At 37.0% G+C, this 14,131-nt stretch overlaps 1 protein-coding gene and 1 long non-coding RNA gene across 10 annotated transcripts in view; one reads left to right on the top strand and one right to left on the bottom strand.

Moving 5' to 3' along the window:
• LRRC7 (leucine rich repeat containing 7) overlaps positions 1 to 14,131 on the bottom strand; it is a 491,781-nt gene that overhangs the window by 18,861 nt on the left and 458,789 nt on the right. For all 9 annotated transcript variants that reach the window (XM_072834031.1, XM_072834030.1, XM_072834033.1 and 6 more), the window contains one exon: positions 10,219 to 10,311. In XM_072834031.1, the coding sequence (XP_072690132.1) occupies positions 10,219 to 10,311 (93 nt within the window). The remainder of the gene's footprint in view (positions 1 to 10,218; positions 10,312 to 14,131) is intronic.
• The window catches only part of LOC140637771 (uncharacterized), an 81,314-nt gene that overhangs the window by 29,118 nt on the left and 38,065 nt on the right, over positions 1 to 14,131 (top strand). Inside the window, exons 6-7 of the long non-coding RNA XR_012034802.1 lie at positions 3,093 to 3,310; positions 7,223 to 8,266. This is a non-coding gene — a long non-coding RNA (uncharacterized lncRNA). The remainder of the gene's footprint in view (positions 1 to 3,092; positions 3,311 to 7,222; positions 8,267 to 14,131) is intronic.

Genomic DNA, 14,131 nt, shown 5'->3' with positions numbered 1-14,131 from the left:
TGATGCTAAGAAATTGGTTTCTAGGAAGGCCATATCTCAAACAAAAATTGCATACTCTTATCATTACGATTCAGAACACATTCATTAAATATCATAAAATATAGTACCTTAGGCTTTCATATAATTACGAAAGTTCAAAAAGGGTTTCTGGAGGGAAAACTGACTCATAAAAAGCAAACCCAGTTATAAACTCAAGAGATTTTAAAGGTTATTGTTTTGTTTTGTTTCTTTTTTTGCCAAAAGTATGCAAATAATTTTTTGTTTTCATGGGTTGGGCAAAATTAATCTGAAGCTGTGTTGTGGCTCGTAGAATTGACTTGACTCCCATGATTAGTGGAAGACTCGACACATCAAGGATAAAGGTATCATCAGTAGTTCCCTTCTCTGGGAATCAGAAGTGTGATCATGAAATTTTTTTTTTTTTGATCACAAAATATTTTCAGACTAATTACTGAGTGTCAAATCTTCGGCTTTGAACAATTTGCTACCTTAATAACCGAGGAGTCGATATGTGGCACAAGAAGAGGATTTACCACATGGCCGTTAGAAACTAGCGGAGAGTGGGGAGGGAGAGAGACGGAGAGAAGGGGCCTCGGCAGTGAGCATGAGCTTCTGTGTATTAACGAGTCTTAGCTGACAAAACAATGAAATGTTAAATTCACAGGACAGGAACAGAAAGAATCATTTAGAAGCCTAGGAAATTTGAGCCTCAAAAGACAATTGACCAAAGTCCTCTAAAATTGCACAGAAGTCTTGTGCACTTCTGTGCGTAGATGTTTAAAGGAATGTTTAAAGGAATAAACATAAATGTTTAAAGGATGTTTAAAGGAATAAGCATATATAAACATATGTATAGTGTGTTTATTTATTCATTAAATTCTCACACATTTTAAAGTAAACATTAACAAAGAAATCACTTGGCCGCATTCCTAAAAAAACGTATTAAAAGTTCATTGGAGCGACAAGGAGACTGGTAAAACCTATAGGAAATGACTACACGATTGCAGATACCCTAGTGGCAATATAATGGAGATGGTCCTAGTGGACGAAGTCTACATTGTTTGCCCTTTAGGCTTGGTTGGTTGGTTTAGTAGCCAAATTTTTGAAAAATATAGATTATGTATACCAATATAGACAATAAATAAATATACACACACTATATATGTTTAATAAGTAAATATATAAATATATTTATATAGTTTTCAAGATACTGCATTTCTGACTTGCCAAAAGCATCCCAAAAGTAAGCTACTTTCTTCCCTTTTATTTGAGATTCCTGTAGGAAATGACACATTGACTACTAGAATATTTTTTATAGTTTCATGCTGATCATGATGCACTACTCTTTTTTGGGGGAAATTTGAGTGTCAGGGTTAAAATTATGTCTGACTTTGGTTACTTTATAATTATAATTTTCCTGTTATTAATTGCTCCCGGGTCCCAGTTACTAACTAATCGTGAAACATCTCCAGGATGTCTGTTCATTGTGACTGAAAGTGCCTTGGCTTCCTGTTCATTTCTTAGTGAAATTCTTGAGACTAAAAAAAGAGATGTTTTTCATTTGATTTTCATATTTTCTTTTAAAGGTAAATGATCATACTCCTTCCGTATTGTCTTTTCAGATTTTTGGCTCTTTGGAAAAAATTAAAAAAAAATCTTTTCATTTCTTTTATTTCACGGATTCTTTAGAGCCTATCTTTACTGTGCCACCTTGACTGGGAGTGAATATTTGGATTGCTGAGCTTCATACAGTTTACTGATTGTGTCAGAGCCCCCCATGGGTTTTCTTTTCAGCTTCAGATATAGCCTAAAATAGTAAAAACTATTAGAAACAGGAGTGGGGGGACTGTAGGTGGCTGTGGATTCTTCTTTGTAGCAATTCCTAAACTGGTATTGGTAATCAGCTTTCTGATTATCATCACGGCAGGGTTCCCCAAAGCCTCCTCAATGGCATAATTTTTGACACTATTTCAAAATAATGAACTGAAAAGTGAAGAATTCAGAGAAAACTTTGCCACTTTTGCTAAAATAAGGTTTTTGCAGTGAAAAATTATTTTGTTGGAAGCTATATTCAGTCAAACTATGATCCCTTTAGACTTAAGTTGTGGTTTTATTTAGTAGCAAAAACACATCATTGTATAGTTGGACCACGCTAGACGCTCTGCTCAGAGGTGGCAGTGAACTCAGGAGGTCGGGAGGCCGTGCTCGATGCCCAGAAGGCACATGGCCTGAATATAAGCTAATCTTTTATTTAAAAATATAACACACTGTGAATTCTGACCTATGAGTCTAATTTTCTGGCATAGTTCTACGACTTTCAGGTTAACCTGTCTTAGTCTCTCTTGGAAATCTGTCCTCATCTGTCTGTGGCTTTCCCCCAATCTATTAGAAGAATTCTAAGGGAGAATTTACAAAATTTAAGAATCAGCTCTTTGAGTTTTACATGATTTCTTCACACACTCAAAAGAGAAACATGACACAATAAAAGTGTTTTGTAGTTATTTGGTTTTCTTTTTTCACTTGTGTTAGATTCCTATGATCTTATCTCTTGTTACCTGGTTCCCCCCCCTCCGCCCCCCTCCACCCCGGCCCCCTGCTCCGCCCCACCTAAGGGTGTTGACGCCAAACTTCCCTCCTCCTTCTGATCTAGTTTTGCAAACCTTTTCTTTTGCTACCAAGGAACACAGATTTGGTTCAATTGGTGGTTATTATCTCTTACAGAAACTAGGACTATGTTCTTATAATATAGCAGTGCCCCCCCCTTTTTTTTACGAAAAATATTAACCAGAAAAATTACAAGGATTTAAAAGCTGATTTAAAGGGGTCTCACTGTGAAAAGTCTAACAGAGTCGACTTCAGGGTCCATACTGAAGAACCAGGTGCTTTGGCAATTTCTCAGATCCCATGGTTGAAAGCATGCAGGTCCTAGGGCAGTGCAAGCATAGATGCAAGCATATTGGAATGTCTAGGACTAAAGTGCTTTCAGTCTGAAAGATGGAAAGGAAACCCTATTGTGTTCATAATAATGTGCTGGATGCTTTTGCGGACCCGCCCAGATTCCCTTTACCAAATTGGTGCTCGTATCCCTACAGGTATTGCCAATGGCTCACATCGGACACTTCTCTTGAAAATGACCCTCAGCCGGGAGCCTACTTACTATGAAAGGCTTGGAAGGTTATACCCTCCTCCCTGGGGGTGTCCTACAGCCAACATGACACCGGGGTGCAAAGGACTGTTGCCCTCTTCAAGGTGACACCGCCCTGGTACCGTCCATCACCCGAGCACTCTGCACAGGCCTTCCGCATCTCTGGTCAGTTTCTCCCCTGCCCTACCTTGCACCCATCACTCCTTTTAGGTTTCACCCGAGAGCACTTCTTCAGTTAACTACTTGCACAACAATCCCCAGCTCGAGCTTTGTACCTAGGGGAACTGACTTTACACAAGTACAAACTACAAAAATTAGAGCTCTGCGGTATCTTCTTGCTTGGTACGGATATGCAGAGTCTATATTTTGCTTTCCAGTGATTCTTTGGAGGCCAGAGTCAGTACGGAATAACTTTGGGGGTGGAACGGAGGAAAAGTGGATGATACTATTATTAAATACAAATTATTGACATATATCTCAAATGTTACGTGGATAAAAAAAAATTTAGAAAATATTGCTATAGGCAGAGACCGCGTAGCTATTCCTTTTTATTTATTTATTTTTGTCTTATTTCTCATATTTCCAAGAATTCTAGTTGGTTTTTAGACTTTGGATTATACACTTTTCAAGCAAGAAAGTAGGAATACTACGCGGCCCCTGGAATACCACTTAAATCATGTAGTAGTAACTTCATAAATGAAAAAAGGTTTCACACTTCCCCAAGATCTTTTTGACCCTCAGTAATGAACTTTCCTTCATTGATGGGCTTGTCAATTCTTGTTAGTCATTATGTAAGGAACTATTTATGAATTAATTTTAAGCGCTTTCGTATTTTGACTGAGAAGTGACTAGTGCTTTTTCAGTAAATGTCAACAAACTTAAAAGTCTCTAAATCTTTTCCCATATTTTCTCCCTGCTTATTTTACTCACTTTGTTCCATGCCAAATGGGTAAAATGATGCAGCAGATGGAACATAAATAATGTGTAACTCTAGCAGACTAATGTAGCTGCTAATACAGTAGCCGTGTACTTGGGCTTCAATTTATTGAACAGTATTTTACTGATTGTTATAAAATATCACACAGTGATAGCAACTTAATTCCAGTGATTTTCTAAATATATTGTTAATTAAAACATTTCAGTTGGTGTTCTTATTTCAAATGGTGCTTTTTCATTGCCTTATATTTTTCACATGTATGCCCCAGTGATTTTTTTTTTTTTTTGTGAAGAACCAAGCTTGTGTTGAGTTTTATTATATTCTTTTATAAGCTGAGTCCATGTCTTGTCTTCTTTGTATTATAATGTCTGGAAGCTGCATTATCCAACTGTCTAAAGCACAGTGCCATGCCTTTTAAAAAAGTCTCATGTAAGTGGAATACCTGTGGGAATCGTGTTTTTTTTTTTTTTTTTTTTTTAAGATTTTATCCATTTATTCATGAGACACACAGAGAGAGGCAGAGACACAGGCAGAGGGAGAAGCAGGCTCCCTGCGGGGGGCCCGATGCGGGACTCAATCTCGGGGTCACGCCCTGAGCTGAAGGCGGATGCTCAACCGCTGAGCTCCCCAGGTGCCCCCCTGTGGGAATCTTATTGACAGAAGATTATGAGGAGTACATTTCTATCAATATTTCTAAATAGATTCTCAAGATTTTTTTTTGACACAAAGAACAGAATATGAAAAAAATATACTTTTTATTTTTTAAAAATCTCACTTTTAATGTCCTCAAAGTGGCATTCTGAACCTCAAATTACAATTTGACTAAGATGCAGCTGAAATAATCAATTATGCTTTAAAACAATTTATGCTTGGTACTTATTTTTTAAAAATTAGTTTTATATCTAAGGGCATTTGGGTGGCTCAAAAGGTTGTGTCCAACTCTTGGTTTTGGCTCAGGTTATGGTCTCAGGGTTGTGAGATGAAGCCCTGTGTCAGGCTCTGTGCTGGGTGTGGAGCCTGCTTAAGATTCTCTCTCTCTCTGTCTCTCTGTCTCTCTTCTTCTGCCCCTTTCCTACCTCACCCCCACCCCCTAAAAAAGAAAATCTACAAACAATTTTTAAAATGAAAATTTATGGGCAGCCTGGGTGGCTCAGCAGTTTAGCACCGCCTTGATCCTGGAGACCTGGGATCTAGTCCCACGTTGGACTACCTATATGGAGCCTGCTTCTCCCTCTGCCTATCTCTGCCTCTCTCTTTCTGTTTCTCATGAATGAGTAAATAAATAAAATCTTAAAAAAATAAATAAAATGAAAATTTAGTTTTATATCTAAAAAAATTTTTTTAACACCCTTCCTATGTTTAGTCCAAAATGCAGTATGTAAATAAAGAGTATTATCGCTATCCTTTGCTCCTGAATGTTATTCTCACATAATTCATAGATTCTCCAAATTACTTTGCATTACAAAATCACTTGAAGTAGAATTAAGGAGGGGGTAGATATATAAGTTATATTACAAAATTATTTTAGAAATATAGAAAGTAAATCATATGTGTCTAGTAGTTGTACAAAATAAAGGAAATATACGCAGTTTCATATTTATGCAGTGAATGTAAATCGTATGCTGTGCGGAGTTCTAGACATATGTGTTTGCTATTCTTGATTTTTATATCCATGAAGAATATATGACAAGAAGTAGGCATACAGCATGTGCCTTTCTCATAAGTCAAGAGCAAATCTCCTGCAACTTTTGTTTATGAATCACCCAGTGCCGTGAGGCTGAGCAAACCTGGAAAATCATTTTTGTGCATCTTCTAACTTGCCACTGCCAAGTGTTTTCCTCCGGGTGTTATTATTCCTGAGTAAGATATCAAGTAAATGCTTCAATTCTGCACCTCTAATCCTTCTTCTCTTAACATTAATCATATAACATTTTTTATTTGATGCAATACCCAGCTCCACACAAAGAAAAAAATGTTCCATTGTTTTTCTAGGTGAGGAGGGAAGGGTGTAAAAGTGTTTAGGCCCTGTTGCTGGCTGTTTCGGCATCTGGAGCCAGTCTTTTAGAAGTCAGGATGAAGTATAGTACAATGCTCTAAATTCCAGGATATTTATGTAGGGTTTATTGAAGATTATATTTTATATTTGCCATGACTCTGGGCTTGGGATTTTACCTGTACCAATGTTTAAGATATTTAAACATTTTAAGAACATGGATTTCTTCCTCCTACCATTTCCGTGTCTACATGCAGATTGCCCAAATCAGTGGAAATATGGGTAGGCTCTGTGACATCTGCTTAACGTGGTTATTATGCTAAAACTGTGGAGAATGAGTGATTGCTTGGTTCCAATGCCCCAATATGTATACGTCCTGATGTCAAGTGTTTTGGGGATACCGGTAACATAGCTTCCGTTTTGATGCTACGACCAGATGCTCTTCATGGGACTCTTCAGTACTATGCTTTCAGAGCATATAGAGAAAGGGGCTATGAGTTTTCTTAAATATCTTTTAACTTTAGGAGCTTAGTCTTTCCTCCTTAAATGAGGCAAGGAGGGATATCAACCCCTGAACGATGAGCTATGAGAATGCATCATTAAAAACCCACTCATCTTCAGGGTCTTATGACTTATGAAGACACTACAACAACGTGGTATCAGTCATCCATTTAATCCAGTCTCTTCTTTCTAACAACAATTTTCAGTGGAAATTGTATTGGTCAATTATGTGAATTTTGCCAACACGAGTTATTATCCCATGAACATTCAAAAATAGGCCAAGATTATTGTGGTTTGTTCCATTGGCAGAATCACCACTATCATGATACCTTAGTCTAAAAGCTATATATAATTGCTTAGTAATCCACTGTGTACAGTCTGCGTCTAATTATCTAGGTTCAATAGAGAATACATGCTGACTTCCAAGGACTTGTTGAAACAAATATCTAGACTATGACTAATTAGAGGACGTTGTAATACTTTCAATATTAGAATATCATATTAGTTTCATCTCTACAGGGTATAAATTCATCATGTGGCTCTTCTGCTAAGTGGCATTTGCAGATAGAGGCATGCATCATAGTGCTTATTAAGAGAAAAGGACTTAGAGTCAGATCAATTTGTGTTCAAATCTTGTCTGCCACAGATCACCTAAATGACCTTGGATGAGTTAATTAACCCCTCTGGGCCTCAGCAAAACGAGGGATAATAATACTCAACTAATACAAGTTGTTATGAAGATCAGATAAGTATATGTATATAAAGAGCCAAATAGAGTGACCAGCACATTACAGGTACTCAATAAAAGGCTGTTATTTTTATTACTTTTACTATTATTATCATCAGATTTGTTAGATCAAAATCTTTCATCTCTCCGCAGTGTATGGCTCTCCTGACAGCAATGTTTCCCTATGATAATAGACCAGATCATGGCTTCCACCCACTTCCCTGGGAGGGCAGAGGCAGGCATTATGTGGGACCATTTTTCATCTGGTTTTCTACACTTTTCCCTTTCCAAGTACGTAAAAGCAGTTGTAACCTGGAGGTGAGCCCCAAATAATGAACTGCATGATAAGTGAACTGGTCTGTTCAATCATTAAACCTTGTTCTGACAGTGACGTGAGCTGCGGGACTGACCGTGCTCTGCCCATTTAGCCCCAGGACACCATATTTGATTGGGACAAACTTGAGGTCTTTGAGAGGAGTTAAGTTTGTAAGACCAGGTGCTGTTAGAAGCTGTCAACGTCCAGTACAAAACAGTCCCCATGTCTGGCTCAGTCCTGAATTCCCCCTAAAGCCTCAGTTAACTTTCAGACTGTCTTAAGTATTTTCTGCGTAAACTCATGCTACCTCAGGTTTTAAATGGGAACTTCTGTCAGACTGAACAAGAGAGCTCACTTTTGCCCCATTCCCATATTCCCAGCCCATATTCCCAGGCTTTTGGGGTGACTACTTGACACTGCATGTTTTCTCTGTCCAACTCGATAGCAGGTAATCACTTTGGATTCTATCTCACGATGGTCCTTGGCAGTTGGCTGAAACAACAGCTCTCATCAATTGTAATAAAGAGGATGGAATAAATCTACTGTTTACCTTATATGTGAAATCCTCAATGTCTCAGAGACATTCAGGTATCTTGGATACTTAGAATTTTGACTGATACTGCAAAGGATTCAAACATTCATGAGCAGTAAGTAAAATAATATAGTGTGGTTTTTAAATTTTTTTTTAAGTTTTATTTATTTATTTTATGATAGACAGAGAGAGAGAGAGAGAGAGAGAGAGAGACACAGGAGGAGGGAGAAGCAGGCTCCATGCCGGGAGCCCGACATGGGACTCAATCCCGGGTCTCCAGGATCGCGCCCTGGGCCAAAGGCAGGCGCTAAACCGCTGAGCCACCCAGGGATCCCCTATAGTGTGGTTTTTGAGAATACTTCTAATCCATGAGGTGTTTATTGGAAGAGAATACGTATCATATTAAAATTTAGCTTTTGCTTGACTAGGACTCCTCAAAAAGCACCCACCTCTGACTCAGGTAATAGCTGTTGAATGTAAAGATCTGTTTAATTTGGTTCTCCTCACTCTCAGCTGTGAATTAGCCAACTTATGAAAAAGCAGCGTGTTTTTCAGTATTGGAGAGAGGGGTATTTTTTTAAGTTCCTTTTCACTTTCTTACTGTTTAGCATTTTTGTTACTTTGGGCACTGGGTTCTACTCTAAATATTATGCTACCACTACAAGAATGGGACACTGGGCTAAAGAAATGCAACTGAATTCCCAAGAGATTAATCCCTTTCCTTGTGAGTGAATTACGTTCATGTAATAATTGGCAAACCCAATGTCTTTAGATCCTCTCTACACTTTTAACTAAACATCCACCATATGTTTGGCATGACATCAAAAGTGGTCAATAAATTAAGAGCAGTCTTGAGAGGCTTCTGCAGATCTGGAACTTTTAATTACTCTCATCAATTTTGCAATAATAGAGACTCACTTTTCAGATTGTGAAGTGCTTTAGAGAGTAATCAGGCGAAGAAGAGTGCTTTTGAGGGGGAAATCTTTCAGTGGACACATTATCAATTTGAGCTTTATATCTGTTGCATTTAACCAAAAGAGCAAATTATAATATCATAGAAGTAGTTCAGTGTCATCAAAATGTTACAAATTAGAAGTTAAATTAATAGTTATAAAATGTTCATATTTGTCATAGTGGAAGAATTACAGGCAATGATCTTAAAGCCTTGCATTTACTCTCTCCTTCAGTTGAAAATAACAGCAGAAAAGCAACAGCATTCAGACCTCTTGACTATTTAGCAGTCCGTCCATCCCTAACTTAAAAATTTATTACCCTGTGCCATCCAGAAATACAATGAAAGGATGTATATGCTGGTGAGAAAGGAGAGAAAATATGTCTTTTGGATTCCAACTATCTTAAGAATAATAAGGTCATTAACTTTTCATTGGAAGAACTTGTGGAGAGGTGAGACTAGAGACAAAGAGAAGGGTCAAGATGAATAAAACAATGATTTGAGGCTTTTAAAAGTATATGTTTCTGATAATTTTGAACTTTCATACTCTTTGCCTTAAAGTAGATGGATAATTTGTTAACATTAAGTAAACACCTGGTCCTACCAAACTAAGAATATTTTAATTTCACTCTATGAATGGTTATTCTCAACATCATTTCCAAATAGAAAGGCAGTATTTCTGGTGCACAGACATTCTAACTGGCATTCCCCTGATTATATAGGACTGCTTCATATACATTCCTTATATTCCTTAAAGAGATTTTAATCACCTGATCCTGGCGACAAAGCATTATTTAATCATTCTGTTACCATGAGGAAACATTTTCCCAACATAACTGATCTGCAAGCAAACTTTTGGAAAAATTTGTTACAAATTGCCTGTATAGGTTTCTTTAAAAATATATACAATTGTGAACAAAACACAAAGCCAAAAACAAACAACTCTCCTTTCAAAGAGAATGCTTCATTTTTTGCCCTATTCTTAGGATTTGTCAAGCACTGTGGTGCTGGACAAATTTTTTGAAGTCCAGCAATTTTTTTCTGACCTTTCTTTTTCTGCAGTAAAATACAGTGTTTTTCTAATTAAAACTGTCAATAAGAAATTCACTTCTTACCTTGTCAGAAGGTTTAAATGGATTTCCTTGTCCGCTAATTCCACCACTGATACTAAATCCAAGGCCAGGATTCTTTTCTATTCTCACACAAAACTATGTAAAAAAGATATAAAAATGTGATCAAATATATTTGATAAACAAATATAAACATCTTCAAATAACATTACAGTAGAAAAGATTTACATTTCAATGAAGTTCTCAGGGTTAGCCTATGTTAGTACACAAAAGACAAAATATTTAGTGCTTCTATAGGCAATAAGTTATGATTGAAACTAGCTTGAAATTACCTGGGCAAGCAGAGATTAGTAAGTATTTATTCATTATTGTGTGTAGAAACACACTCTGATTAGCAGTTTTTGAAAATTAAAAGCTTTATAACAATAACAAGACTGTACATTATTTCAATTACTTTTTTTAAATGCACATATATTCTGGCCACTTAGAAAGGACAGTATGAATAAATGGAAGAAAATTTGCAAATATACATTGAGGGAAAATGCGACTATTCAGATAATTTGCTACTGCTTTCTAGGAGGCTAGTACAATTCATCTCGTTGGCAGATGATTCTATTGTTTAGGAATAGCAGGGCTTTTATTTTGAGAAAGGGGAGAACTTTTGACCGTAGTTTGAGTGAAGGTGGAACAGAGGAAGAATGTAATACTCAGTAATAGAAGTTTTGGGTTTGGCAGCAGCTCCTGGAGAGGCAGTTAGAAGCCTTGGAAGACAGAGGAGTGCACTGAAAACAGAAAGAGGTCAAGAATATGGAGACTGGGGAATAGTCAATAAATATTTATGACCATGAGGGCTAAAATTCTGGTGTTCTGTGCTGTATTATCTTCCCAAACCCTAAACCATCAGGGAAAGCCTGTTAAACACAAGAGTTTTGTGCTTTGAGACCTATGGGGAAATGATGGCACCCCAAGTTAGGTCCACCTCACGTGAAGGCTGGAGTAAAGCTGAGAGAGGGTTTTAAGAGTGGATGCAAAATGTAGATCAAGAATTCAGCAGAAGGGAAATCATTGCCAGGAATGACTTCGGGAGGCAGTAACAAAGCTAGGAATTGATGGTGATCCTGAGCTGGGATATGTATGAGGATCACGGTGAAAATGCTAGTTTTCCATATTAAGTGTGATGAGGTGACCCAAGATCAAAAGACTTGGGACCCCAGAGGGCGCATACACTTTGGTTACAGAAATAAAGAAAGAGAGAGAGAGAGAGAGAGAGAGAGAGAAGAAAAGAAAGAAAGAAAGAAAGAAAGAAAGAAAGAAAGAAAGAAAGAAAGAAAGAAAGAAAGAAAGAAAGAAAGAGAAAGAAAGGAAAAGAAAAAGAAAGAAAGAAAGAAAGAAAGAAAGAAAGAAAGAAAGAAAGAAAGAAAGAAAGCCACTTTTATAACTTTTAAGGACAGAACTAGTACTGGAATTAGGGGAGCCAAGTATTACCAGAGATTAGCAGGCAAAAGATTCATAAGGAGTTAAGAAAAAAGTCTAAAGAAATACATTGACAGATATCTTGTATTTATATAAATATAAACTGGGAAAGTTCTTAAAGATGATTGGGATGTTTGCTTTATTAAGTAGTTTAATGTTTCCCCCAGCAGTCTTGCTTAGTCAGCCTATTAATTTGCTTGTAGACAAATGTAAATGCCCAAACACTCTCTATATTTTTATTTTCAAGATACTTTTAATCTCTACTTCTTAGTTCAGAGCAAACTTGAGTACTGTTCCTGGCTTAATTAGCATATATTATGAGTCGCTGGGAACTGTATTAATTAGGTTTGGCCATTTAATGAGACTATCCTTAATTTACTCTCATATTTCATAATAATAAATATAATGTTTAACTATTACATAGTTCACTTGCAATACAAGGGCAAAACACTATCCACTAATGTGATTTTTATGGTAGAGTCTTTAATGAATAGTTTCTAGATTATGAATAACTGCAATTACCATAAGTACTTTCCCATATTTTTATTTAAAAGATACGTTTAATTATAACTTTTCCTCTAATTGAGCTAGATTTGTTAAAACTAGTTATCATAGGGTAATAGCAACTACAGTTTATAGTAGTTTTGTATTTATACGGCTCACCATCTGTGGATGTGAACATATAATAGCTTCGATGTAGCTCAAAGGAATAGTTTAACTTTATTCAATATACCTTCAGTTTACCTGGTAATCCTTTTTCGTTATTAGTGGTTAATTAGAAAATGGAAGAAAGGAACTAATATGATTTTCACATTTTACTTTCGTGCTTCCCCATATATCTGCACATTTCCGATTAAATTATTTGAAATTTGGGTTATATCTTTCTAATGTGAAAACCTCATATTGCACAGAGAAATATATGGAAGGGGTATAGACTGCTGGCGTTCCCCAGGCCACTATAAAACCTGAAAGGAAACATATGCAACAGATTTTATTTACAGAGTAAATTGCCAAGAGTACTTTCTAGTGGTTCTCCTTCAAGGTACTGACTATATCTATTTTATATTACTGTCAATCTGAAGGCACTAAAAATCTAAGGGAAACAAATTTCATATGTGCCAAGTATATGAAGAACTGCCTCAATATATTCTTTAATAATAGAAATAATAAAGATGACACTGTGGTTTTATAAATGTGACAAACAACCATAAATTCTGGTCTGAAGCTAGACCGCCCTTGGGCATGCCGTGGTATGGCTAATGGGTTGTGTTGCGACTGTTGTGTCCCATAAAGCATGTCGGAGAGAGTATTCATCCCACATATAACGCGTTCCACCTGCCTGGTAACAGGGCCATAAAATGTAAGAAGAGAGAATACCTCACAGCCACGAAGCAGTCGGAAACTAAAGAGGATTGGCAAAGAGGAAACGCAGTTTTCTTAGCAAAAGGTCAGAACTGAGAGGCTACTAAATAGCTTTTTTAGTGAAAATCAGTGTTTCTGTTTTCTATTAAGATATTGGTATCAGTGAATGAAATTTCTGGCCAAAAATATAAATGACAGCCTTGAAGTCAAGGGTGTATTTGCTTCTTTAGATTCTGCTTCCATCATTTGACTTTACTTCATGCTTCTGGCCTGCGTCCATCTTGCTCTAATTAACATGCTGGGCCTTATTTTAGAGAGGTCTAGGATTAAATGGATTGTAATGTGGCAGTGAGGTCCTGCGAAGTCGTAATATATAATCTCTAGAAGGTAGTTATCTGAGTTGGTCTTGCAAGGCTCTGGCAAGAACAAAGGAAATGGTAGCACTGGTGTGTACATGTGTACATACAAAAAATGTGCGTGTGTGTGTGTGTGTTGGGAGGTATAATTCGGGATTAGGGGATTGCATTCCAGAAAAATATTTTGTGATGCTGTAATGAGCTGGTTTATTATGATATGTTCCAATTACGATTCTCTTTCCTGGCAGCGTGTAGAAAAGCTTTGAATGGATACCTGTTGCTTTTGCTGCCCACGATCCACGCATCCTAATTCTGGTGGCTGTAACCTCAATCTCTTTTTGAATAGCCACCTACTTCTTTATTCCCAGCCTGTATGCTTTGGATGCATCATGTTATCTAGGCCTAAAACAAAGCACTGTATCCTCTAGAAATGGGATTGTTTACAGGATGGGGAGGTGATCCAATCAAAAAGGAGTAATGAGATGCCTACCAGGATTTCCAGGAGAAAGAATCTTCCTTTCTCTCCATCTAGTTTTAAATCTGAGAGTGTCTGGAGCTTTTGACCTATTTTTCTACCATGAGATGGGAACCAACCCACTGAAAGAAGTCATGAACCTAGCTTTCAGCCTCATCTGTAGCTTGCCCATCCCTGAAGTTTCAGCTAACGGTATATGAGTTTAAATCTTTTTTTTTTTTTTTTTTTTTGCTTAAGTCTTATTAGGTTGGGTTACTTATAATCAATAGCCCTGCTTGATGAAAAATCAAGG

The sequence above is a fragment of the Canis lupus genome, chromosome 8 (genome assembly GCF_048164855.1).
Source record: "Canis lupus baileyi chromosome 8, mCanLup2.hap1, whole genome shotgun sequence".
Taxonomy (NCBI): Eukaryota; Metazoa; Chordata; class Mammalia; order Carnivora; family Canidae; genus Canis; species Canis lupus.
This window is presented reverse-complemented; position numbering and strand designations above follow the sequence as displayed.